General features: G+C 53.8%; 3 protein-coding genes across 3 annotated transcripts in view; 2 read left to right on the top strand and 1 right to left on the bottom strand.

Moving 5' to 3' along the window:
* Positions 1 to 260: 260 nt before the first annotated feature.
* Positions 261 to 8,356, top strand: LOC132832762 (E3 ubiquitin-protein ligase RNF5-like). Its single transcript, XM_060850893.1, has 5 exons — positions 261 to 378; positions 1,437 to 1,549; positions 3,736 to 3,790; positions 5,017 to 5,128; positions 6,919 to 8,356. Exons 1-5 carry the CDS (start codon positions 298 to 300, stop codon positions 7,053 to 7,055), a joined length of 498 nt encoding a protein of 165 aa, XP_060706876.1. The 5' UTR covers positions 261 to 297; the 3' UTR covers positions 7,056 to 8,356.
* Positions 8,357 to 9,633: 1,277 nt separating this feature from the next.
* Positions 9,634 to 21,846, bottom strand: ercc6l (excision repair cross-complementation group 6-like). The gene is made up of 4 exons (XM_060850799.1): positions 21,249 to 21,846; positions 19,003 to 20,250; positions 16,254 to 16,670; positions 9,634 to 11,701 (listed from the first exon to the last, which is right to left on the bottom strand). Exons 1-4 carry the CDS (start codon positions 21,814 to 21,816, stop codon positions 10,365 to 10,367), a joined length of 3,570 nt encoding a protein of 1,189 aa, XP_060706782.1. The 5' UTR covers positions 21,817 to 21,846; the 3' UTR covers positions 9,634 to 10,364.
* The window catches only part of LOC132832705 (nucleoside diphosphate kinase homolog 5-like), a 16,898-nt gene continuing 11,680 nt past the window's right edge, over positions 21,409 to 26,626 (top strand). Inside the window, exons 1-2 of the mRNA XM_060850800.1 lie at positions 21,409 to 21,535; positions 26,376 to 26,547. Coding sequence (XP_060706783.1) covers positions 26,410 to 26,547 — 138 coding nt within the window. The 5' untranslated portion in view covers positions 21,409 to 21,535; positions 26,376 to 26,409. The remainder of the gene's footprint in view (positions 21,536 to 26,375; positions 26,548 to 26,626) is intronic.

The following is a 26,626-nucleotide window of genomic DNA, read 5'->3' as shown; positions in this document are numbered from 1 at the left end:
CCCCCTCCTTCCCCCCCACCCCCTCACCTCCCCCTCTCCCTCCCCCTCCTCCTTCCCCCCCTCTCCTTCTCCCCCCCTTCCTCTTCCCCCCCTTCCTCTCCCCCCTCTCCTTCCCCCCACTCCCTCTCCCCCAATCTCCCCTCCCCTACAGCCCTCCCCTCCCGTACCCCTGGTGTTTGGGGTGTGGGGGGAGCTTATTGTTCCAGTTGGGTGTGTTTGATCAGACTGAGGAGGATGTAATAAACTCCTGTCACTATGTTTAGGGTCTCTGTCAGGTCACTCATCTCATGGTTTCTCATGTGTATTTCTCTCTCTTTCTCTCTCTCTCTCGCTGCTCGGCTGCGCGATATTATCTACAGTTGGCCATGTCTCCATCAGGTAAGATTAATGTCTTCCCCTGTATCCCCCGGCCCTGCCTTTAGCAGTAATGTGTTCCCCTGTATTCCCCCCACCCCCCGGCCCTGCCTTTAGCAGTAATGTGTTCCCCTGTATTCCCCCCCCCCGGCCCTGCCTTTATCAGTAATGTGTTCCCCTGTATCTCCCCCCCCCCCCCCCCCCCGGCCCTGCCTTTATCAGTAATGTGTTCCCCTGTATCCCCCCCCCCCGGCCCTGCCTTTAGCAGTAATGTGTTCCCCTGTATCCCCCCCCCCCGCCCTGCCTTTAGCAGTAATGTGTTCCCCTGTCATCGCGTTATTGTCCTGCACTCCCGTGTCTCTCTCTGCTGTGTGCTACCCCACAGCCATCTTTATGGTGGACCACTGGCCCCTCTGTGTTTGCCCACTGTCACTGACAATGACTGCAGACGCTGGAAACCAGATTCTGGAGTAGTGGCCCTGATGAAGGGCTTTTGCCCGAAACGTCAATCTTACTGCTCTTCGGTTGCTGCCTGAACTGCTGTGCTCTTCCAGCACCACTAACCCAGGAACCACATCCTCCTGGATCATTACGGTTCCTCGCAGCCCATTCTGCCCAGGCCCTCCACTGCCTGCCTGGAACCCCAGACTCGCCCTGGGAGCTCTGCCACCCCCCCCCAACGCTGGTACTAGCGTGGTTTATGTTGGGGCAGTTGCTCTCTCTTTCCCACCGAGGGGGAGGGGGTTGGGTTATCTTGTGTGGATCCGAACAGGGTCGTGCCACGTTTCTTGTCACTGAGCTTCAGCCCGGTTGTGTGTGTAACCTCCCCTGGGACCCTCGCCTCTCTCCAGCACTGCAGCTCTCTGGGCGGGAATTGATGTAACCGCCAACCTTGCTCAGGTCCCTGACCCCCTCCACCTGGTTTACCTGGCAAGGTTAAACAGCGCATGCTGTCATCTGGGATGGTCAGGACCCTCCTAATGTCTGCTCTGCTGCTGTCCCGCCTTCATCAGCTCAGCAGGTTAACGTCGCGCCCTCTGTCTGTGCGCCCTCTGACTGGCTGAATCCTTCCTCCTCCTCAGTGGTTGGAGATGAGACCGAACCGGAAAGAATGTCCTGTCTGCAAAGCTGGCATCAGTCAGGAGAAGGTGATCCCTCTGTACGGGCGAGGGAGCAGCAGTCAGCAAGATCCCAGGTACGTCTCCCCTTGCCCACTCCCCTGAGCCTCGGCAGCGTGGGGAGGGGATTGGAGGGAGAGGCTGAGTGTCCTGGTTTCAGGGTGAAGTGAGGTGGGGGGAGGGCAGTGGATGGTGGGGAGGGCAGGCAGGAAGCGGAGAGGTTGGCATTGTTCTCCTTGGAGCAGGGAGAAGCTGATCCAACAGAGTTCTCGGAATCAAGACAGGGTTTTAATGGACAGGGTCAGGAAGGGCCCTTAAACACAGGGGGCGTGGATCGAAGACAATTGGATGAGGAGCCCTGAGAGAGGAGCTGGCAAGCCACTGTGGTCAGGGCCGTGCTCCCTGGAAGGCCAGGGCGAGTAGATTTGACAGGAATTTTCAAAAAGGGGAAGAGAGTGTGGGACCACGAATGGTGGGTCAGGGGTTAGCACTGCTGCCTCGTGGCGCCAGGGATCCAGGTTCGATTCCACCCCCTGTCAGTGTGGAGCTTACATGTTCTCCCTGTGTCTGCGTGGGGTTTCCTCCGGGGGCTCCAGTTTCCTCCCACAGCCCAAAGATGTGCAGGTTAAGGTGGATTAGCCATGGGAAATTGTCCCATAATGCCCAGGGATGTGCAGGTTAGGGTGGATTGGCCGTGGGAAATTGTCCCATAGTGCCCAGGGATGTGTAGGTTTGGGTGGATTGGCCATGGGAAATTGTCCCATAGTGCCCAGGGATGTGCAGGTTAGGGTGGGTTGGCCATGGGAAATTGTCCCATAGTGCCCAGGGATGTGCAGGTTAGGGTGGATTGGCCATGGGAAATTGTCCCATAGTGCCCAGGGATGTGCAGGTTAGGGTGGATTGACGATGGGAAATTGTCCCATAGTGCCCAGGGATGTGCAGGTTAGGGTGGATTGACCATGGGAAATTGTCCCATATTGTCCCGGGATGTGTAGGTTAGGGTGGATTGGCCATGGGAAATTGTCCCATAGTGTCCAGGGATGTGCAGGTTTGGGTGGATTGGCCATGGGAAATTGTCCCATAGTGTCCAGGGATGTGCAGGTTAGGGTGGATTGGCCATGGGAAATTGTCCCATAGTGCCCAGGGATGTGCAAGTTAGGGTGGATTGGCCATGGGAAATTGTCCCATAGTGCCCAGGGATGTGCAGGTTAGGGTGGATTGGCGATGGGAAATTGTCCCATAGTGCCCAGGGATGTGCAGGTTTGGGTGGATTGGCCATGGGAAATTGTCCCATAGTGCCCAGGGATGTGCAGGTTAGGGTGGATTGGCCGTGGGAAATTGTCGCATAGTGTCCAGGGATGTGCAGGTTAGGGTGGATTGGCCATGGGAAATTGTCCCATAGTGCCCAGGGATGTGCAGGTTTGGGTGGATTGGCCGTGGGAAATTGTCGCATAGTGTCCAGGGATGTGCAGGTTAGGGTGGATTGGCCATGGGAAATTGTCCCATAGTGCCCAGGGATGTTCAGGTTAGGGTGGATTGGCCGTGGGGAATTGTCCCATAGTGCCCAGGGATGTGCAGGTTAGGGTGGATTGGCCATGGGGAATTGTCCCATAGTGTCCCGGGATGTGTAGATTTGGGTGGATTGGCCATGGGAAATTGTCCCATAGTGCCCAGGGATGTGCAGGTTAGGGTGGATTGGCCATGGGAAATTGTCCCATAGTGTCCCGGGATGTGTAGATTTGGGTGGATTGGCCATGGGGAATTGTCCCATAGTGCCCAGGGATGTGCAGGTTAGGGTGGATTGGCCGTGGGAAATTGTCCCATAGTGTCCAGGGATGTGTAGATTTGGGTGGATTGGCCATGGGGAATTGTCCCATAGTGTCCAGGGATGTGCAGGTCAGGGTGGATTGGCCATGGGAAATTTCCCATAGTGTCCAGGGATGTGCTGGCTGGGAAGGTCAGCTGTGGGAGGTGCAGGTTTAAGGGGGTAGGAGCTGGAATGGTACTTGGAGGTGAGTGATTGGTGAGTGGACACGTGACTTGTGGCTCAGTATACACCAGTGCATGCTCAGCTGGTGATGGGGTGTGTCTGTCTCTGTGTGTGTGTGTGTGTCTGTCTGTCTGTGCGCGCATCTCTGTCTATCTGTGTGTGTGCGCGCGTATGTCTCTGTTGAGTGGCTGAGAGTTTCCTCCTGGGGAACTGCAGCGTTTGAGGTCCGGAAAGTTGCCCCTTTCTAAAAGGACCTTCTGTTCCCTTTCACAGGTTGAAGACTCCGCCCAGACCACAGGGCCAGAGAACGGAACCTGAGACTCGAGGGGTAACTTGTCATCTTTCTCAGCCTTTACTGCCTCCTGCACTGGCCATTCAGACAGACAGTGCCAGACCCTGGCACTACCTCTGGGCCACATCCCCGTCTGGTAGCTTCAGAGCTACTCACTGTCCCTTCAGTGTCACTGGGCCTGAACCCTGGCATTCTCTCCCTCAGGGGCATCTGTTATACACCCCTCCCTCAAACATTACCTCAGGGACATCTATTACACCCCCGCCCCCCCCCCCCCCCCCCCCCCCCCCCAAACATTACCTCAGGGACATTTGGGGGAGGGAGTGGGCGAGCTCAAGGTTATTCCACCTGCCGGGAATTCTCCGGATACCCTCTCTGGGATGGGGGAGGGAGTGGGCGAGCTCAAGGTTATTCCACCTGCCGGGAATTCTCTGGATACCTTCTCTGGGATGGGGGAGGGAGTGGGTGAGCTCACGGTTATCCAACCTGCTGGGAATTTTCCGGATACCCTCTCTGGGATGGGGGAGGGAGTGAGGTAGGGACAGGTCTGGATGCGTGGTTGAGTTGGTAGGACTGAGATCACTCAGCTGGCCGTGATGGAGATTTTTAGGGGAGGGGTATCATGCTGGGTTTGGATCGAGTGGATTATACTCACCAGCTGCTCGCTGTGGGATGGGGAGCAGGGACAGGGCAGGCCTGAGGTGCTGGGGAGACACTGTCAGGAGGATACTGACACAGGGGCCCCCCTTCACAAGAGCACAGGGAGAGGGGCAGACGGGGCGTGGAGAGGACCCTTGGGACTGAGGAGGTGGGCTGTGTACAGACTAGAAGCGGAGGGGCAGAATGGTCTGCTTGGAGAGTATGTCTATTTAATCTCTACCCCCCGCAGGGGTCCGTACTGTGTCCACAATTACCCCCCCAGCTACCACCCCCTTGGGATCGCTGTCCATGAATACCCCATCTCCCCAAATCCAGGGAGTATTCTGTATGATGCCCCCTTGGCCTCAACCTCCTCCCCTCTTTGCCTCCCTCCCTCCACCCGTCCCCGCTTTCCCTATCCCCACCCCACTTTCCCTCACTCTCTAACCCCTGTCTTTCCCTCCCTCTCTCCCCTGTCCCCCCTCGTTCCCTTCCCCTCTCCCTCCCCCTCCCTGCTTTACCTCTCTCCCTCCCCTCTTTCCTCCCTCGCTCCCTCTGTTAGGCTCTCGCCCAACCGGTCCTGACACATTGAACTAAGGGTGATCTCTCCTCCTCTCCCACAGGGTTTCCAGGGATTTGGCGACACTGGATTTCACATGTCCTTCGGAATTGGAGCTTTTCCGTTTGGATTCTTTACAACAGTCTTCAATTCCAGTGACAACAGACAGAGACCAGGTGAGAAGTGAGGGATGTTCCGAAGCACCAAAGGGTTAGATCGAAACAGCAGTGCAACCACCGCTGGGCAGAGCATTGACAGTAACACGCTGTGTATAAACGCCTCTGGGCAGAGCATTGACAGTAACACGCTGTGTATAAACACCTCGGGGACAGTGTGTCAGTAACACGCTGTGTATAAACGCCTCGGGGACAGTGTGTCAGTAACACGCTGTGTATAAACGCCTCTGGGCAGAGCATTGACAGTAACACGCTGTGTATAAACGCCTCGGGGACAGTGTGTCAGTAACACGCTGTGTATAAACGCCTCTGGGCAGAGCATTGACAGTAACACGCTGTGTATAAACACCTCGGGGACAGTGTGACAGTAACACGCTGTGTATAAACACCTCGGGGACAGTGTGACAGTAACACGCTGTGTATAAACGCCTCGGGGACAGTGTGACAGTTACACGCTGTGTATAAACGCCTCGGGGACAGTGTGACAGTAACACGCTGTGTATAAACACCTCGGGGACAGTGTGACAGTAACACGCTGTGTATAAACACCTCGGGGACACTGTGTCAGTAACACGCTGTGTATAAACGCCTCGGGGACAGTGTGACAGTACCACGCTGTGTATAAACGCCTCGGGGACAGTGTGACAGTAACACGCTGTGTATAAACACCTCGGGGACAGTGTGACAGTAACACGCTGTGTATAAACACCTCGGGGACAGTGTGTCAGTAACACGTTGTGTATAAACGCCTCGGGGACAGTGTGACAGTAACACGCTGTGTATAAACGCCTCGGGGACAGTGTGTCAGTAACACGCTGTGTATAAACGCCTCGGGGACAGTGTGTCAGTAACACGCTGTGTATAAACGCCTCGGGGACAGTGTGTCAGTAACACGCTGTGTATAAACGCCTCGGGGACAGTGTGACAGTAACACGCTGTGTATAACCGCCTCGGGGACAGTGTGTCAGTAACACGCTGTGTATAAACGCCTCGGGGACAGTGTGTCAGTAACACGCTGTGTATAAACGCCTCGGGGACAGTGTGTCAGTAACACGCTGTGTATAAACGCCTCGGGGACAGTGTGTCAGTAACACGCTGTGTATAACCGCCTCGGGGACAGTGTGTCAGTAACACGCTGTGTATAACCGCCTCGGGGACAGTGTGTCAGTAACACGCTGTGTATAACCGCCTCGGGGACAGTGTGTCAGTAACACGCTCCTGGAATGGTCCCTGATATTCCCCCCTCCGGGATGTGCTCCTGGAATGGTCCCTGATATTCCCCCCCCCCTCTCCGGGATGTGTTCCTGGAATGGTCCCTGATATTTCCCCCCCCCCCTCTCCGGGATGTGTACCTGGAATGGTCCCTGATATTCCCCCCCCCCCCCCCTTCCGGGATGTGTTCCTGGAATGGTCTCTGATATTTCCCCCCCCCCCTCTCCGGAATGTGTTCCTGGAATGGTCCCTGATATTTCCCCCCTCCCTCTCCGGGATGTGCTCCTGGAATGGTCTCTGATATTCCCCCCCCCCCCCTCTCCGGGATGTTCTCCTGGAATGGTCCCTGATATTTCCCCCCTCCCTCTCCGGGATGTGCTCCTGGAATGGTCCCTGATATTTCCCCCCTCTCCGGGATGTTCTCCTGGGATAGTCCCTGATATTCCCACCCCCCTCTCCGGGATGTGCTCCTGGGATAGTCCCTGATATTCCACCCCCTCTCCGGGATGTGCTCCTGGAATGGTCTCTGATATTTCCCCCCTCCCTCCCCCTGTAAATGCTGTTCCTTTGTCTTTCAGATCATGACCGACACCATCCGACCAACACTGGTATCGACTGGGGCACCTACTTTGGGCCGAACAATAACAGCAACAACTGGGACTCGCTTTTCCTGTTTGTGGCCATCTTTTTCTTCTTCTGGCTGCTCAGTGTGTGATTGGTAGAAATGTGGGCAAAGATTTCCTGCCATCTATTGGGGGTTCATACTGATCAATAAATACCAAAGCCAACCAGATCCCAGCTCCCTCCCAGGCACATTCCCCACCCTGTCTGTGTCTCCTCGAACACCAGGCTAAGGGGCAGGACTGTCACTTGTACCTGATTTAATAAACGCACGGAGGCAGCCGTGCTGGTCAGCTGGCCCTCAGTGTTGTGAGGGCAGTCAGTGAACGGCCAAGGCTTCTCTCGCACTCTTCCTCCTCCCATCTTCCCTCACCCCTTCTCTCTCTCCTCTCCCCCCCTCTTGTCCCCTCCCCCCCCAACTTGCGCCCTCTCTCTCTCCCCCCGTCGCCCTCTCTCTCTCTTCCCTCACCCTGTCTCTCTCTTCCCTCGCCTCTTTTCTCTCTCTCTATGTATATTCAATGCACTTTACTCCATCTCGCTGACCTGTGACCTCTGGAGAAAAGCTAACTGGGTCCATTGAGCCTCTGGGTGTGCAGAGGTGTGTGTGGACTGGGCAATCCAGTCGCTCTCTGTTGGGAATGGCACTTTCTCTGGAGTTGGGGTGGGGGTAGTGTGGGTAAATAGAGGGAACTCATCCATTTGGTTGAGAAAGGGGTGAGTGCTGATGAAGCTGCCTCTATCCTCGATGTTTTTGAGCTGTCATTGAATGATTTAGTTGCTGAGCTCTTCCTGTGACGGTGGAGATTGCTCTGCTCCATTTAACCGTGACCTCTTGAGTAGGCCAGGATAGAATTCTGTTCAAATCAAATCAGGCTATTAAAAGTGTTCATGAAAGAGATACATACAGATTCCTGCTGGCTGTGACCTCAGCTGCTGGGGCTATACCTACATAACAGCCAGGACCCAGGTTCACTCGGTTAACTCTGGTCGCCATCACACTGCTGCCACACCTCCTGGAAACAGTGGTGATTCATTTCCAAATCTCAGCAATCCCTGCTGCTCCTACATTTCCCTGACTGCTGTCTGTATCAGGGAGAGACAGAAGACTGGCTTCAAAGATTTCCTCATTGTTTTTCTGTCAGACCCTATAAACCTTCCCTGAGAGAGAGAGACAACATTATATCCAGTTATATTCTCGATTCTTTCTCCCCTCCCCACTGTTGTCTTTGTGTTCCCTCTCCCTCGCTGTTGTCTGTCTCCCTCTCCTTCCCCTGCCCTGGTCATTGTCTCCTGGTTACCCCTCTCTCATGCTTGCTGTCCCCACCCCACACATGAACACACACATGTTGCCTTGTGAGGGGATTGGGAATTTAAATCCACATATCAACAGGGGGGGGGGGGGGAGGGGAGGGAGGGAGGGAGGGAAATGTTGATAGCAGTGTCCAGAGGCCCAGTGTATCTCTCAGACTGACATGACATGGGGAGGTGTGTCTGTTGTGAGGGAAGGGTTGATAATTGACAGGGTTTAAAATAAATATGATCCGGTGGTTAGCAGCTGATCACTTGTCAACTGATGTTTCTCTGCAGAGGGTTGACAGACTGATCCCCTGAGCCTCCGTAATCAGGTTAGCTATTAATCTCATCGGACAAGAGTTGACGTATCATGTTTATCAAGAACAGAAAAGCCACCTGTTAAAGAAACAAAATAAGACGTGGAAAATAATGCACACAATCTGTACCAAGACACAGCAGGCTGCTCAGATATCCTGTCTCAGTCTGGCAGCTTGTGCTGCGGTGTCCTCTATCCCTATCCACACACACACACACACAAACTGCATCTTCCTTCTCAAACTTGTAAATCCTTCTGTGCAATAGGCTTCAGTAGCTCTGCTTCAGTATTAACACGTTTGCACTTTATAACAGCCTCATTCTAGTTACTAACCATAGCAACGCAAACCGTCTCAGATTACTGACCCCCCCTGAATTGGGCCCTGGCCAAACCTTTCCCACCAGTTTCTGTGACAGGTTGCTATCCCTCTGGGCTGGTGAATAAGGGATGGGAAACAGACTGGGCTGTAGGGTATGAATTTCCTCCACCCCCCCCATGCTGATCCTGCCACCTTTGTCAGTTAAAAGCTAGAAGATTCTGTATGTTACAGTAATTTTGAGTTGATTTGACAAAACGCCAGCTGATGCTAATCATTTTAATGTTTGGATGTAGGCCATTTCGGTCTGAATAAATGTATCTTGATGACAGAATGGAGACCATTGACAAGCTTTGTCTACATGTGTATGTTTTAAAATCAATGCTGGCCACATCCCAGAACTCAAAGGCATCACCAGGGGGTGGGATGGGGGCAAGAACTGAGGAAGGGTCACTGAACCTGAAAGATTAATTGATTTCTTCCCACAGACACTGCCAGACCTGCTGTGTTTTTCCAGTATTCAGTTTGTAGTTTTTGTTTGTTTAGAATGGGGGTGTACATTATTCTGGCGGTTTCCCGTGCCATCCTGGTTAATCGGTGATTCTCAGGACATTTCTTGGCAAAGAGGAGCACTACAGGAATCACGAGGATGTGTTTGTCACTATTTCCCCCCTCCTGGAAAAGGCAGCCAGCTACATGTGCACTGTCCCCCAAACCAGTTACATTTAATCACACAGACTTCAGTCAATCATTTTATTCAGCATTAAAGTGGAGGTACAGTGAAAATTACATTCTAAACATTTATACAACAACAAAATTACCAACCAAAACCAGAGTTCTTGGGTTGTGCAATTCTCAAGATGTTACACACACACACACACAGCCTCCCAAGGGAGGGATGGGGTCTGCTGTCCTCTTAATCAGAGGGAATATTTGAAATTGCTAAAAGACTAACTGCTGTGTGAGTGCCACCATCTGGTGTTCAAATAATGTGCTGTGAAGATCAATCTGCTGGGATTCCAACAAGCGCAGAGGTTTCCCAAGCAACGAGAGCCCTGGACAGCTACCCGTGTTCCACCGCCCATACTCCAACCTGTCTTCAGAACCAAACCAGAGCTGGGTGTACTGGGGAGGTCACTGGCAGATACAGCAGCTTCATGGGGAACGTGTGGGCTCATACTCCACTAATATCCCAGGGGCAGGAATGGAGGAGGAAGTGGAAAAGGAATATACAAGCAAAAGCAGAGAAGGTGAGGGAACGGGTTCACATTGTTTCAAGGGAATTCTGGTTGAAGAAGTGTGCCAGATTTGAACATATCTGGTTCCTCCCAGTTGACTGTTACCAGACAGCACTTTGCAATATCACTTTTTAAAAAACCCATCAATACTGCCAATGAAGGACTCTGTCCGATGCAGTCAGTGCCGGTGAGAGCTGAAGGGTTTACTGATCAGTCACAGGAGAACACACCGTCCCCCGATCAGCTCTGAGCCAGTTGCCGGTACAGTTTAATTGTTATTAACTGAATCTCTGGATCTCCACTCCGGAGATCCAGAGCTTCTAACATGCAGTTGAGAGCTGCCTTCATCTGCCCGTTCTCTATATGCTCTTTGCCACGTTTTACCAGCCTCTCATATTGATCCAGCTCAGATTCCTGGCTCGGTGAACATGTATCAAGCAGAGACACATTGACTGCCTTGGTGTAGGGATCCAGCTGTTCATCGGAGCCAAGCTCCGGCTCATAGGTCCCGGACTGTTCTTCCTCACTCCCTGTCGTCATGCTGCAGGACTCGGAGAGCCCGTTGTCACTGCTGGCTGTTCCGAGCTCTGGGCTCCGCCTCTCAGAGGATGCTTCTTCCATGAACTGATCACCTGGCTGCTCTTCACTGGGTTCAGCTGCCTGCTCAGTCTCTCCGACCTCTTCAACGTCGCTGGGCGAACTCGCTTGCTCCTCCTCCTCCTCCTCGTTGTCATCACCTTCATCAGCAGCATCAGGGATTGAGTGGTCCAGGTCCTCCACATCATCAATAGCCAGGCCAACAGCAGACCGCCTAGAGGCCACGGAGTGATTGCCGCTCCTGTCCAGGAGGGTCGGGAGAGGGGAGTAAAACCCTTTTGGGGTGGAAGCAGCTGCCACACAGAAGGCCTGGAGCACCGGGCTTGTTGCAGACAGAGCAGGAGGTTGCTCCACTGCGCTACATGAATGGAGGTCGCTACTAGCTTCCTCCTCACTGTCACTGACGATCACTCGACCGTGAGGCTTCTTCCACGGTTGGAGCATGCACGACTCATCTCCAAGACTGCTACCTCCTGGGGAAACCAGCCGCTCCAAATCTCCATCTGGCTTGGCTTTGGTCACAGGCAAGGGAGATTCCTCAATCACCAGTTTGGCTTCAGTTCCCTTCTCCTCGCAACCTGGTTTCCACTCCTCATCCTCCTCCATCGTCTCCTCCAAGATCAGGTTGAAATTGGATTCAAACAGGGCTTTGGAGCCAGGGGAGTTAGCTGCAGAGGTGGACAGCTGTGCCTTGGAGGTGTCACTTTGACACTCAGTGGGATATTGCTCCTCCTCTTCAGGAATATCATTATCAGCGTGTGTTAGAGAGCTGTCCAACATCACCACACTGTTACTGGGTTTGCTTGTCTCAATCGGCAGGTCAGCTAACTTGCTGCTCAGGTTGAGCACCTCATCAGTGATGGGCTCCGTTAGATCGACTGTCTCCACTGGAGACTGAGGGCCAATGGGGTTTTCGTACAACGCTGGCACTGTGCTGATGGTGGAAACTGGCTTGGGTCTGGTCGTGCCTCCTCTACTACCTGTAAGAGCAAAAACAAAAGCCCCAGGAGGAGGAGAGAATTAAAAACAAACACAGTTTAAGCAAACTACTGTCACGGGTTCTTTTTTCCCACAAGACCCAAGAGCAGGAAGCCAACTGGCTGATCAACTCTGTCCTGCCATTCACTGAGATCACACCCTCAACTTCACCTTCCGCCTTTGCCCAGGACCTCGATTCCCATTCCTGATTAAGCAGCTCTCTATCTCTCGCTCTCTTTCAGCCTTAAATATACTGAGTGGCCCAGCCTCAACAGCCCTCTGCAGTAGGGTATCCCTCAGACAGTGAAGAAACTCCTCCCCATCTCCTAATTCTGAGACAATGCTCCTCTGGGCCCTGGACTCTCCCATCCAAGGGGAAACACCCTCTCCCTTGTCAACATCCCCAAGAATCCTGTTTGTTTCAATGTTTTTGTGTCAATATTATTCTTGACAGAGTATGAGCTCACATTTTCCTACACCCTGTTTTACCACTTACTCAATCGGTTAATATCCCTCTGAAAGCGGGAACATCCTCACCCACTTGCCTTGCCACCTAGTTTTGGATCCTCAGTAAACTTGGCACTAATACTTTAATTGTCCTCCTCCACGTGTGAATACATATTGTAAAGAATTGTGGTTGCAGCAGTGATCCCTGTGATACACCACTGGGTACAGGTTGCCATTCTGATGATACCCACCTTATCCAAACCCTGACTTGTAATAGCTCACCGATGCACGGTCCGTGATAATCTGCTCCCTCCATCTCGGGGGGCTCTTGTTAACTAACTCACATGGTTTCTTTTTGAACACCATCTGAAAATCCCAACATATGTTCTCGTTGAATTGAGTGGCTTGCTCAGTCACGTGAGGGGACAGTGAAGAGTTGCCCACATCGCTGTGGGTCAGGCGAGGAAACGATGAGCACATTTTAGAGAACCAGCTAGGATAGAACATAGAACAATACAGCACAGAACAGGCCCTTCGGCCCACAATGTTGTGCCGAACATTTGTCCTAGCTTAAGCACCTATCCATATACCTATCCAATCGCCGCTTAAAGGTCACCAATGATTCTGACTCTGCCACTCCCACAGGCAGCACATTCCATGCCCCCACCACTCTCTGGGTAAAGAACCTACCCCTGACATCCCCCCTCTACCTTCCACCCTTCACCTTAAATTTATGTCCCCTTGTAACACTCTGTTGTACCCAGGGAAAAAGTCTCTGTCTGTCTACTCTATCTATTCCCCTGATCATCTTATAAACCTCTATCAAGACACCCCTCATCCTTCGCCGTTCCAATGAGAAAAGGCCTAGCACTCTCAACCTATCCTCGTACGACCTATTCTCCATTCCAGGCAACATCCTGGTAAATCTCCTCTGCACCCTCTCCAAAGCTTCCACTTCTTTCCTAGAGTGAGGCGACCAGAACTGCACACAGTACTCCAAATGTGGCCTTACCAAGGTCCTGTACAGCTGCAACATCATCTCACGACTCTTGAATTCAATCCTTCTGCTAATGAACGCTAATACACCATAGGCCTTCTTACAAGCTCTATCCACCTGAGTGGAACTTTCAAAGATCTATGAACATACACCCCAAGATCCCTCTGCTCCTCCACCTTACTAAGAACCCTACCGTTAACCCTGTATTCCACATTCTTATTTGTCCTTCCAAAATGGACAACCTCATACTTGACAGGGTTGAACTCCATCTGCAACTCCTCAGCCCAGCTCTGCATCATATCTAAGTCCCTTTGCAGCCGGCAACAACCCTCTTCACTATCCACAACTCCACCAATCTTCATATCGTCTGGCAAATTTACTGACCCACCCTTCAACTCCCTCTTCCAAGACATTAATAAAAATTATAAACAGCAGAGGCCCAGAAATGATCCTTGCAGAACTCCACTTGTAACTGGGCTCCAGGCTGAATATTTACCACCTACCACCACTCTCTGACTTTGACCAGTTAGCCAGTTCTCTATCCAACTGGCCAAATTTCCCACTATCCCATGCCTCCTGACTTTCCGCATAAGCCTACAATGGGGAACCTTATCAAATACCTTACTAAAATCCATGTACCCTACATCCACTGCTCTACCCTCACCCACATGCTTGGTCACCTCCTCAAAGAATTCAATAAGACTTGTAAGGCAAGACCTACCCCTCACTAATCCGTGCTGGCTGTCCCTAATCAAGCAGTGTCTTTCCAGATACTCATAAATCCTATCCCTCAGTACCCTTTCCATTACTTTGCCTACCACAGAAGTAAGACTAACTGGCCTGTAATTCCCGGGGTTATCCCTATTCCCCTTTTTGAACAGGGGCACAACATTCGCCACTCTCCAGTCCCCTGGTACCACCCCCGTTGACAGTGAAGACGAAAAGATCATTGCCAACGGCTCTGCAATTTCCTCTGTTGCTTCCCACATAATCCTAGGATATATCCCGTCAGGCCCGGGGGACTTGTCTATCCTCAAGGTTTTTCAAAATGCCCAACACATCTTCCTTCCGAACAAGTATCTCCTCTAGCTTACCAGTCCGTTTCATACTCTCCTCTTCAACAATACGGTCCCTCTCCTTTGTAAATACTGAAGAAAAGTACTCATTCAAGACCTCTCCTATCTCTTCCAACTCAATACACAGTCTCCCACTACTGTCCTTGATCGGACCTGCTCTCGTTCTTGTCATTCTCATGTTTCTCACATACGCATAAAAGGCCTTGGGGTTATCCGTGATCCTACCACCAAAGATTTTTCATGCCCTCCCTTAGCTCTCCTACTCCCTTTCTTCAGCTCCCTCCTGGCTATCCTGTATCCCTCCAATGCTCTGTCTGAACCTTGTTTCCTCAACCTTATGTAAGCCTCCTTCTTCCTCCTTACAAGACATTCAACCTCCCTCGTCAACCAAGGTTCCCTCACACAACCATCTCTTTCCTGCCTGACAGGTACTTACATATCAAGGACACATCGTATCTGTCCCGTGAAAACGTTCCACATTTCAATGACATCCTTCCCTGACAGTCCACGCTCCTCAGATCCTGTCTTGCAGCATCGTATTTACCCTTCCCCCAATTGTAAAACCTGCCCTGTTGCACGCACCTATCTCTCTCCATAACCAAGGTGAAAGTCACAGAATTGTGGTCACCATCACCAAAATGCTCACCCACTAACAAGCCCATCACTTGTCCCGGCTCATTACCGAGTACCAAATCCAATATGGTCTCCCCTCTGGTTGGGCAATCTACATACTGAGTTAGAAAAGCTTCCTGGACACACTGCACAAACACCACCCCGTCCAATCTACTTGATCTAAAGAGCTTCTAATCAATATTTGGGAAGTTGAAATCGCCCATGACTATGACCCTGTGGCTTCTGCACCTTTCCAAAATCTGTTTCTCCACATCTCTGCTGCCACTGGGGGGCCTATAGTAAACACCCAACAAGGTGACTGCTCCTTTCCTATTTCTGACTTCAGCCCATACTACCTCCAAAGGCAGATCCCCCTCAAACTTCCTTTCTGCAGCCGTTATACCATTTCTAATTAGCAACATCACCCCCCGCCTTCCTTTTTACCACCCTCCCTAATCTTACTGAAACATCTATAACCAGGAACCTCCAACAACCATTCCTGTCCCTCTTCTATCCACGTTTCCATGATGGCCACAACATCGTAGTCCCAGGTACCGATCCACACCTTAAGTTCACCCACCTTATTTCTGATACTCCTTGCATTGAAGTATACACACTTGAGCCTATCTCTGTGTCCGCAAGTATTCCCTGTCAGTGCTACCTTCTCCACAGCCTCCCTACATTCTTGGACATCCTGAAAAAGAGCTAACCTACTTGCTGGATTACAAGTCCGGATCCCATCCCCCTGCCAAATTTGTTTAAACCCCACTCCCCCGAAGAGTGCTAGCAAACCTACCTCCCAGGATATTGGTGCCCTTCTGGTTCAGGTGCAACCCGTCCTGCTTGTACAGGTCCCACCTTCCTCAGAATACAGTCCAGTTGTCCAAATACCTGAAGCCCTCCCTCCTACACCATCCTTGCAGCCACGTTAATGTTCCAACAACCCTATGATGGTCACCATCACAGAAACTAGCTGTACATTATAAACTCCAACAGCAGCAACATGAACCTGTATCCCCAGAGCATTAAGCTGGGCCTCTGGAATTCAGTGACATTACATTCCCTTACAGTAGATACTAACTCAATTAACTGCTTTATTATCACAGGATTAAGTTTTCACCCCATGTGTATGTAAGCAAGGCACACCCCCAGTATGTTCCCACTGAGTGGTGGAACAGGGTTGAGGGGCTGAATGCACCCCCCCCACCCCATTCTAACTTGATCATAGCTGGAGCTGGAAGCTCTGGGGTAGGGAGAGGTTGTAGCTCAGGCTCCTGTTTCGATCCATACGGACAGATATTTGCCGTCAAGAGGTGGAGTATAGGATCAGCAGCTGATTTATTGCACGGTGGGAGTGAAGGACTGACAACAACAGCATATGCAAATGGTCAGACTCTCCGAGGTGAAAGCGAGGGCAGTTACCTGGTAGAGGATGAGAGTCTCGTGGTCGGTTCAGCTTGGCAGCTTCAGTATTGGCGCGGATATTTTGGACCAACTGCTGCTGGAGTTGGGACTCAGCTGCCACCAGCTCCTGGGCCTTCTGCACTCGCTGCTGGATGTAATTCCTGGACTCAGGGTCGTTTTCCTCATCAGAGGCAGTGTCCTGGGAGAAGATGAGATCATGATCAGTCACTCCGAACATCTCCAGGGTATGCAGGAAGGTGAGGTGTTGGTCTAAGATGCTGTCTGTGCGTCTCTGACTGGCATGCATGGACTGTAGCTGCTTCTGTGTACTCGATGCCCGGGGATCCTCCAGGATAAACAGTTCCCTCAGCTCCTGGCTGCTGAAGTAACGAAAGGGATTCTTTTTCTCACCAACCGACTGACGAACCAGCGAGTCTACCCAAATACACAGATAAAAGACACAGAGTTAGTCACCACATCGTCCTCAAAATACTCTGACCCTCATCCACATACATTAATATCAAGAATGAGAGCACAAGGCTTAAAAATTAGGGGGTCTCATTTAGATGGAGGAGAGGAATTTCCTAGGCCTGTCTTCTCCATAGATCGCCCCGCGGACTGGTTACACAATAGATTCCTAATCCTGATCAATGAGATCAATCAGGGTTTGAAGGGACAGACAAGAAAATGGAATGGAGACCAGAATCAAATCAGACATTGAACTTATCAAATAGTAGGGCAGAGTGGCCTCATTCTGTTCTGACCAATTGTTTCAAAGTTAGCGATTCCTAACAATGCAATCACCAAACCGAGAGCGAGAGCGAGCTCCTCATCTCTGTCTCCAATGAGATGATGCCCCTCTGATCCTGGACTCTTCCACACAAAAGGAAGCAACCTCTCCACATCCCCCCTAAAAACCCAGTCTGTCTCACTGAGGTTGCCTCGCATTCTTGCAAACTCCGAGTCCAGACCCAATTGACTCAAACAAAGACCGGATAATCTGCTTGGACCTTTTTCACTGGAGCAGAGAAGGTTGAGAGGAGCCCTTATAGAAGTTTATCAAATAACGAGAGGTTATAGATAGGATTGATGGTAAGTGGCTTATCTCTAAATGGGAGATTTCACGACTAGCTGATACATTTTTAATGTGAGAAGAGAGAGGTTTAATAAAGACATGAGGCAATTTCTTTACACAGAGGGTGGTCTGCACGTGGAACGAGGAAGTATTGGATGTGGGTACAGTTTCCCCACACTTAGAAGACATTTGCATAAATAAGTTAATAGGAGAGGTTCGGAGGGATATGGGCCAGGAGGAAGCAGATGGGGCCATTTTAGTTTGAGATTAGGGTCGGCATGGACTGGTTGGACCGAAAGGCCTGTTTCCATGCTGTATGACTCTACAATTCTCCTCAGTATACTGTCAGTCCCCTTTAGGGGTCAGTGAGCTGGGTTGCCATGAAGAGGATTTACATGTATTTGGAAAAGCAAGGACTAATTAGTGATATTCAACATGGCTTTGTGCATGGGAAATCAGGTCTCACTAACTTATTGAGTTTTGAAATGATGAGGATTGATGAAGACAGAAGTGAATGTTGCTTATATGGATGGACTTCAGTAAGGCGTTCCACAAAGTTCCACATATTTAGACTGGTTAACACAGAATACAGGGAGGAGGAGCCATTTGGATACAGAATTGACTCAAAAGGTAGGAGAGAGATGTGGTTGCTTTTCAGACCAGTGATGAGCTGCAAGGATTGTTGCTAGGTGCACTGCTTTTTGTCATTTATATAAAAGATTTGGATGTGAATATAGGAGGTATGGTCAGTAAGTTTGCAGATGACACCAAAATTGATAGGGCAGCAGATAGTGAAGGACTACAACAGGACCGTGATCAGATGGGACAGAGTGGCAGATGGAGTTTAACTTCATTAATGTGAGGTGCTACATTTTGTTACGGCAAATCAGGGCAGAAAATTATGCACTTAATGGTAAGGTCCTGGGGAGTGTTGTCGAACAGAGACTTTGGAGTGCAGTTTCATAGTTCCTTGAAAGTGGAGTCACAGATAGACAAGGTATTGAAGGCAGCATTTGGTACACTTACCTATATTGAGGCTGCTTTTGGAACACTGGTGTCCCTGCTATAGGAGGATAGGGTTCAGAGAAGATTGACAAGAATATTGCCATGAGGGTGTGAACTATAGGAAGAGGCTGTATAGGCTAGGGCAGTTTTCCCTGGAACACCAGAGACTGAGGGTTTAAATTCATGAGCAGCATAGTCAAGATCTTTTTCCCAGGCTAGGAGAGTCCAAATCTAAAGGTTTAAGGTGAGAGGGGAAAGATTTAAAAGGGACCTAGGGGCAACTGTTTTCACGCACAGAGTGGTGTATACGGAAGCATCTCAATTACCCAAAGGACACGAGTGGGCAGTATTTCATTCAGTTCATCGATTGGCGGATGACATAGTTCTCCTCTACATATGAAATAACTCCCACACTGAGAAAGCAGCTGGATGGGTGACAATGAGACTAGATCAGATTCGGAAATCTGGTCGGCATGAGGGAGTTGGACGAAGGGTCTGATTCTGTGCTGTATATCTCCACGACTCCATGAGTAACACCAACTGTGTGGCTTCAGCTCCCACACCAGCCTCTCCCCTCACTGGAGATATGGAGAAATGGGGGTGGGAGTGGGAGTGGGGGTGGGTGAGTGAGAATTCTAACAAATCACAACACGCTGAATGAAGATTGCCTCTCGGGCTGAGTTGTACCTTTGAAGATTTGCCTCCGATATATCTTCTCCTCCACAGTGCCACAGGTCACCAGCCTGTAGATCACAACATTGTCAGTTTGGCCAATTCTGTAAGCTCTGTCCACTGCCTGGGCGTCTGTGGCAGGATTCCAGCTGGGGTCAAAGACCACTACCCGGTTTGCTGCAGTGAGGGTGAGGCCTACACCACCGACCTGGGTGGTGAGGAGGAAGACGCAGTGGTCCTCTCGCTGCTGGAACGCCTCGATCTTTTTCTGTCGGTCTGGCAGGGCCATGGTGCCGTCCAGCCTCATGCAGGAGAAGCTGCGGTTGGTGAGGACACGCTGGATAATGTCCAGCATCTTCCTTGACTGGGAGAAGACCAGAGTGCGCCTGCCTTCTTCCCGCAGCTTCTCTAGCAGACCCAGGAGGAAGACCAGCTTCCCCGACTCACTGATGAGGTCCTGGTCAGGCACATGGCTAATGTCACTGGCAGCATTATCGTCTGCAGCTTCCCCTTCAGAGCCACCGAGGCCCAGCTCCTGGCAGATACGGCGGGACAGCAACCTCGGATGGTCACACAGCTTCTTCAGGTTAGTCAGCTGCACCAAGGGGGAACGCCTACTTTGCAGCAGCTCTTGGATCTGCTCTGATGAGACAAACCTCTGGTAGATGTCCTCCTGGATGTGGCTCAGGTAGACCCAGACAATCAGATCATTCTTCCTGGTCAGGCCTGGCATCTGGGCCTCACAAGGAGAGTTGGATGGCTGGACCTGCACAGACTCATGCATCAGCTGCAGGTTCTCCTTGGTCCGCCGCAGGAAGTAGGGCTCAATGATCCTCATAAGGTTCTCAGAAATGCGCAACCCTAGAGCCTTCTCAGCTGGAGTGGCATCCTTCTCCCGAGCTCGCGTGATGGGGTTCTCATACTCCATCTTGAAGGTCTTGGCAGTGCCCAGCAGAGAGCCCTGGCATGCAAAGTCAAAGAGGGACCACATCTCCTGCAGGTTGTTCTGCAAGGGGGTTCCAGTCAGCAAGATACGATGCTTGGCAGGGATGGCACTGACACACTTGAAGGTCTTGGTGGACTTGCTCTTGATCTTGTGGGCCTCATCAAGAACAAGGTAATCCCAGGTGAACTCATGGCCATCCAGGCTGGAGAGCTGCTGCCAGTTGTTAATCACCATTTGGTATGTGGTGATGACCACACCTGCTTTCCGCTGCACTCTCTCCAGATTTTTGGTCCTCTCTGCTTTCGTGCCATGAAACTCTACAAAACATAACGTGAGAGGAGACCACCCAATGACACAGGCTGTAGGTTCAAAGCCCACTCCAAGCATTAACCGCAAAAATCGCACCATCACGCTGAGAGTGCGCCACACCGTTAGAGGGTCCGTATGTCCCTCAGACCCCCACCATTGACATCCATTGATCCCACCATGCAATCCTCCCCAAATCCCCACCCAACGTCCTCACCTCCTTCCTACCAGCTACCCTTCCACTCAGAACCATCACGTTCCTCCAGCCTGACCGCAGGAACCCCCACTCCCGTGGAACTAAGCTCACTTTTCCTTAGACCGCCTCACTCTAACCTCCAACCTACCTGCAGATTGCTTCCCCTCTTCTGACCATACATCCCCTACCTTGACCTCAGATCACCTGAGCACAGGAGACCGTCCTTTCTGACCACTCTCCAGGGGGTGCCTTGCCCTGCCCTGGAGACAGCGTCTACGTCCCATGCCCCGCCCGCGACGCCACCCCACCACCTCACACTCCGCCCCCTCGCCCAGGCCCCGCCGCCCCCGCCTCACCCAGCCCAAGCCCCGCCCCCTCCTCAACTCCGCCCCTCGCCCAGGCCCCCGCCTCCTCCTCCTCACCCCGCCCCCTCGCCCAGGCCCCGCCCCCTCCTCAACTCCGCCCCTCGCCCAGGCCCCCTCCTCAACTCCGCCCCTCGCGCAGGCCCCGCCCCGCCGCCCAGGCCCCCGCCTCCTCCTCACCTCGCCCCTCGCCCAGGCCCCGCCCCCTCGCCCAGGCCCCGCCCCCTCGCCACGCCCCCTCGCCCAGGCCCCGCCTCCTCCTCACACTCCCCCCGCCCCCTCGCCCAGGCCCCGCCTCCTCCTCACACTCCCCCCGCCCCCTCGCCCAGGCCCCGCCTCCTCCTCACACTCCCCCCGCCCAGGCCCCGCCTCCTCCTCACACTCCCCCCGCCCCCTCGCCCAGGCCCCGCCTCCTCCTCACACTCCCCCCGCCCCCTCCGCCCTCGCTGACCTCTGACCCTGAGGCCTGGCGTCCAGCGGCCGAACTCGGCGGCCCAGTTTCGGATGAGGCCGCTGGGCAGCAGCAGGAGGCACCAGCGGACCAGCTCGGCGTCGAACATGCCGGAGAGGAAGGCGATCAGCTGCACGGTCTTGCCGAGGCCCATGTCATCGGCCAGGATGCCGCCGGGCCGGCCGTCCCGGTGTAGGCGGTGGAGGAAGGCCACGCCGTGCCGCTGGTGGGGGTACAGGCGGAGGTAGAGGGGCCGGTACAGCAGGAGCCCGGAGGCAGGCAGGGCGGTAAACTCCTCCTCCTCCTCCTCCCCTTCCCCGTCCCCCTCCTCCTCCTCTTCATCATCGCCCTCCATTTCCCGCAGCACCTGCTCCAGCCTCTCGATTCTCCGGGACACCTTACTGCTGCTAGGCCACACGGCCTGGGCCTCCCGTAGGACCAATACGGCTTGCCTCAGCTCCCCGGACCGGGCCTCCTCCTTGGCCCGCCTCAGCAGCTCCTGGTACCGGCGGAGACACCGGGGAGAGAGCTCGGAGCCGGGCTCCGTGCCGCTGCCCTGCGCCGCCATTACTGCCCGCAGCGCGCGCAGCCCAACCGCCCTTCCCGCCACAGGGTTCAAACAGGGGTACGTCACCAGGCCCCGCCCCCTCGCTCGGACATGTCACCAGGCCCCGCCCCAACCCTCAGACGGATACGTCGCCCCGCCCCCTCACACCGAAACGTCACCCGGCAAGTTCCCGCCCCTCAGTCGCAAAGGGCTTCTCGGCTAAACGAGCAGCCTCGGTCCGCCCCTTAACACGGGCAGAGCATAGCCCCGCCCCTTCACAAGCGCAGAGCATAGCCCCGCCCCTCATTCACACCGAGCATCGCCGCTTCACTCAGACCCCCCTCCCTCACTTACAGAGCCCCGCCCCTCATTCACACACAGCCCCGCCCCACATTCTCACACAGCCCCGCCCCACATTCTCACACAGCTCCGCCCCTCACTCACAGCTCCGCCCCTCATTCACACACAACCCCGCCCTATACACCACAGCCCCGCCCCATACACCACACAGCCCCGCCCCATATTCTCACACAGCTCCGCCCCTTACACCACAGCCCCGCCCCTCAATCACAGCTCCGCCCCTCACACACACAGAACATAGAAAAATACAGCGCAGTACAGGCCCTTCGGCCCTCGATGTTGTGCCGACCCAAGCCCACCTAACCTACACTAACCCACTATCCTCCATATGCCTATCCAATGCCCGTTTAAATGCCCATAAAGAGGGAGAGTCCACCACTGCTACTGGCAGGGCATTCCATGAACTCGCTGAGTAAAGAATCTACCCCTAACATCTGTCCTATACCTACCCACCCTTAATTTAAAGCTAGGCCCCCTCGTAATAGCTGACTCCAAACGTGGAAAAAGGTTCTCATGGTCAACCCGATCTAAACCCGTAATCATCTTGTACACCTCAACCTTACACCACACAGCCCCGCCCCTCACACTCACACAGCTCCGCCCCCTACACCACACAGCCCCGCCCCTCACACTCACACAGCTCCGCCCCTTACACCACACAGCCCTGCCCCCACACAGCTCCGCACCCGACACCACACAGCCCCGCCCCTCACTCTCACACAGCTCCGCCCCTTACACCACACAGCCCTGCCCCTCACACAGCTCCGCACCCGACACCACACAGCCCCGCCCCTCACTCTCACACAGCTCCGCCCCCTACACCACACAGCCCCGCCCCTCACTCTCACACAGCTCCGCCCCCTACACCACACAGCCCCGCCCCTCACTCTCACACAGCTCCGCCCCCTACACCACACAGCCCCGCCCCTCACACTCACACAGCTCCGCCCCTTACACCACACAGCCCTGCCCCTCACACAGCTCCGCACCCGACACCACACAGCCCCGCCCCTCACTCTCACACAGCTCCGCCCCCTACACCACACAGCCCCGCCCCTCCACCACACAGCCCCGCCCCTCACACTCACACAGCTCCGCCCCTCACACTCACACAGCTCCGCCCCTTACACCACACAGCCCTGCCCCTCACACAGCTCCGCACCCGACACCACACAGCCCCGCCCCTCACTCTCACACAGCTCCGCCCCAACACCACACAGCCCCGCCCCTCCACCACACAGCCCCGCCCCTCACACTCACACAGCTCCGCCCCTCACACTCACACAGCTCCGCCCCTACACCACACAGCCCCGCCCCTCACACAGCCCCGCCCCCTACACCACACAGCCCCGCCCCTCACTCTCACACAGCTCCACCCCCTACACCACACAGCCCCGCCCCTCACTCTCACACAGCCCCGCCCCCTACACCACACAGCCCCGCCCCTCACTCTCACACAGCCCCGCCCCAACACCACACAGCCCCGCCCCAACACCACACAGCCCCGCCCCTCACTCTCACACAGCTCCACCCCCTACACCACACAGCCCTGCCCCTCACACTCACAGCTCCACCCCCTACACCACACAGCCCCGCCCCTTACACTCACACAGCCCCGCCCCTCACACTCACAGCTCCACCCCCTACACCACACAGCCCCGCCCCTCACTCTCACACAGCTCCGCCCCCTACACCACACAGCCCCGCCCCTCACTCTCACACAGCCCCGCCCCAACACCACACAGCCCCGCCCCAACACCACACAGCCCCGCCCCTCACTCTCACACAGCTCCACCCACTACACCACACAGCCCTGCCCCTCACACAGCTCCACCCCCTACACCACACAGCCCCGCCCCTCACTCTCACACAGCCCCGCCCCTCACACTCACAGCTCCACCCCCTACACCACACAGCCCCGCCCCTCACTCTCACACAGCTCCGCCCCCTACACCACACAGCCCCGCCCCTTACACTCACACAGCCCCGCCCCCTACACCACACAGCCCCGCCCCTCACTCTTACACAGCTCCGCCTCCTCACACAGCCCCGCCCCCTCCCGCACACAGCTCCGCCCAGTTGCCAGGTAACAGGTGAGTTTCAGCCAGGTAGCTATCCAGGGTCAAACCAGGCCAGATACAGGTTGGAGGGTCAAACCAGGCCAGACAGGCCGGATACAGGCCGGAGGGTCAAACCAGGCCAGACAGGCCGGATACAGGCCGGAGGGTCAAACCAGGCCAGATACAGGTTGGAGGGTCAAACCAGGCCAGACAGGCCGGATACAGGTTGGAGGGTCAAACCAGGCCAGACAGGCCAGATACAGGTTGGAGGGTCAAACCAGGCCAGACAGGCCAGATACAGGTTGGAGGGTCAAACCAGGCCGGATACAGGTTGGAGGGTCAAACCAGGCCAGACAGGCCGGATACAGGCCGGAGGGTCAAACCAGGCCAGATACAGGCCGGAGGGTCAAACCAGGCCAGACAGGCCGGAGGGTCAAACCAGGCCAGATACAGGCCGGAGGGTCAAACCAGGCCAGATACAGGCCAGATACAGGCCGGAGGGTCAAACCAGGCCAGAATCAGGCCGGAGGGTCAAACCAGGCCAGACACAGGCCGGAGGGTCAAATCAGGCCGGAGGGTCAAACCAGGCCAGAGACAGGCCGGAGGGTCAAACCAGGCCAGATACAGGCCGGAGGGTCAAACCAGGCCAGAATCAGGCCGGAGGGTCAAACCAGGCCAGATACAGGCCAAAGGGGCAAAATCAGGCCAGATACAGAAGTTCCAAAGTGAGGATGTGCGCCAATGATTGTTCAGTATGGAACACCATCACCACTCCTCAGATGGTGAAGCAGTCTGTGCTCAAATGCAACAAGATCTGGACAATATCCCGGTTTGGGCTGACAGGTGGCATGTAACATTAGTACCACACAATACCATCTCAAATAAGAGACAATCTAACCACTGCCCCATGACATTCAATGGTATTATTGTCACGGATTCCCTTGTTATCAACATCTCGAGTGTTGCCATTGACCAGAAACTAAACTGGACTCACCTCATAAACCCAGCGGTTACAGGAGCAGTTCAGAGACTGGGAATAGTGCAGCGAGTAACTCCCCTCCTAACTCCCACCAAAGCCTGTCCCTCCATCTACAAGGCACAAGTCAGGAGGGTGAGGGAATACTCCCCACTTGCCCTGGTCGGAGGTAGCTCCAACAACACTCAAGAAGCTCAACACCATCCAGGGACACAGCAACCCCCCACTTGATTGGTACCCCATCCACAAACATCCCCTCCCTCCACCCCCCGACACTCAGTAACAGCAGTGTGTACCAGCTACAAGATTCCCTGCAGAAACTCCCCAAACATCCCCTCCCTCCACCCCCCGACACTCAGTAACAGCAGTGTGTACCATCTACAAGATACCCTGCAGAAACTCCCCAAACATCCCCTCCCTCTACCCCCCGACACTCAGTAACAGCAGTGTGTACCATCTACAAGATTCCCTGCAGAAACTCCCCAAACATCCCCTCCCTCCACCTCCCGACACTCAGTAACAGCAGTGTGTACCATCTACAAGATTCCCTGCAGAAACTCCCCAAACATCCCCTCCCTCCACTCAGTAACAGCAGTGTGTACCATCTACAAGATACCCTGCAGAAACTCCCCACACATCCCCTCACTCCACCCCCCAGCACTCAGTAACAGCAGTGTGTACCAGCTACAAGATACCCTGCAGGAACTCCCCAAACATCCCCTCCCTCCACCCCCCGACACTCAGTAACAGCAGTGTGTACCATCTACAAGATACCCTGCAGAAACTCACCAAAGGCCCTCAGGCAGCACCTTCCAATCCCACGGCCCCTTCCATCCAGAAGGACATGGGGCAGCAGATCCATGGGAACCCCACCCCCTTCAAATTCCCTTCTGAGCCCCTCCCCATCCCGTCCTGGAATAACATCGCTGTTCCTTCAGTGTGGCTGGGACACAATCCCAGAATTCCCTCCCTCAGGGACATTGTGGGTCTGCCCACAGCTCTGACTGTGAAATATTATGAAGAATTAGTAAGGTCCTCACCTGCTCCTGCTTGGTGTTTCTCATCACCAACAATAGGTGCCTCAAAACAGTTTGATTCACCAATTCTCCCCAAATTCGGCCTGATGACTTAACCCGCTTTGTAATGTTCCCCCAGTCCCTAATGTGAATCAATGTGTGTTGCAGATTCCCCTGAAAGATACAAGCCTTTAGTCATTCAATGCAGTCTCTCAGTGACGAGACGGGTAATGTTCGGATATTTGTGGAGTGTACTCTGGCTATCATCAAACCGGACGCTGTCGATAAGGAAACCGAAATTGAACAGATTATTCTGCGGGCTGGCTTCAGCATAATGCAGGTACTCACATCAATCCCATTTCAAACTGGACGTTTCGACAGCTTCGATCAGGACCTCAGGGATTGACAAAACAACATCC

This window comes from Hemiscyllium ocellatum, chromosome 35, assembly GCF_020745735.1.
Source record: "Hemiscyllium ocellatum isolate sHemOce1 chromosome 35, sHemOce1.pat.X.cur, whole genome shotgun sequence".
NCBI lineage: Eukaryota > Metazoa > Chordata > Chondrichthyes > Orectolobiformes > Hemiscylliidae > Hemiscyllium > Hemiscyllium ocellatum.
Note: the sequence above shows the minus strand (reverse complement) of the source record. Positions and strands in the feature narration are given on the sequence as shown.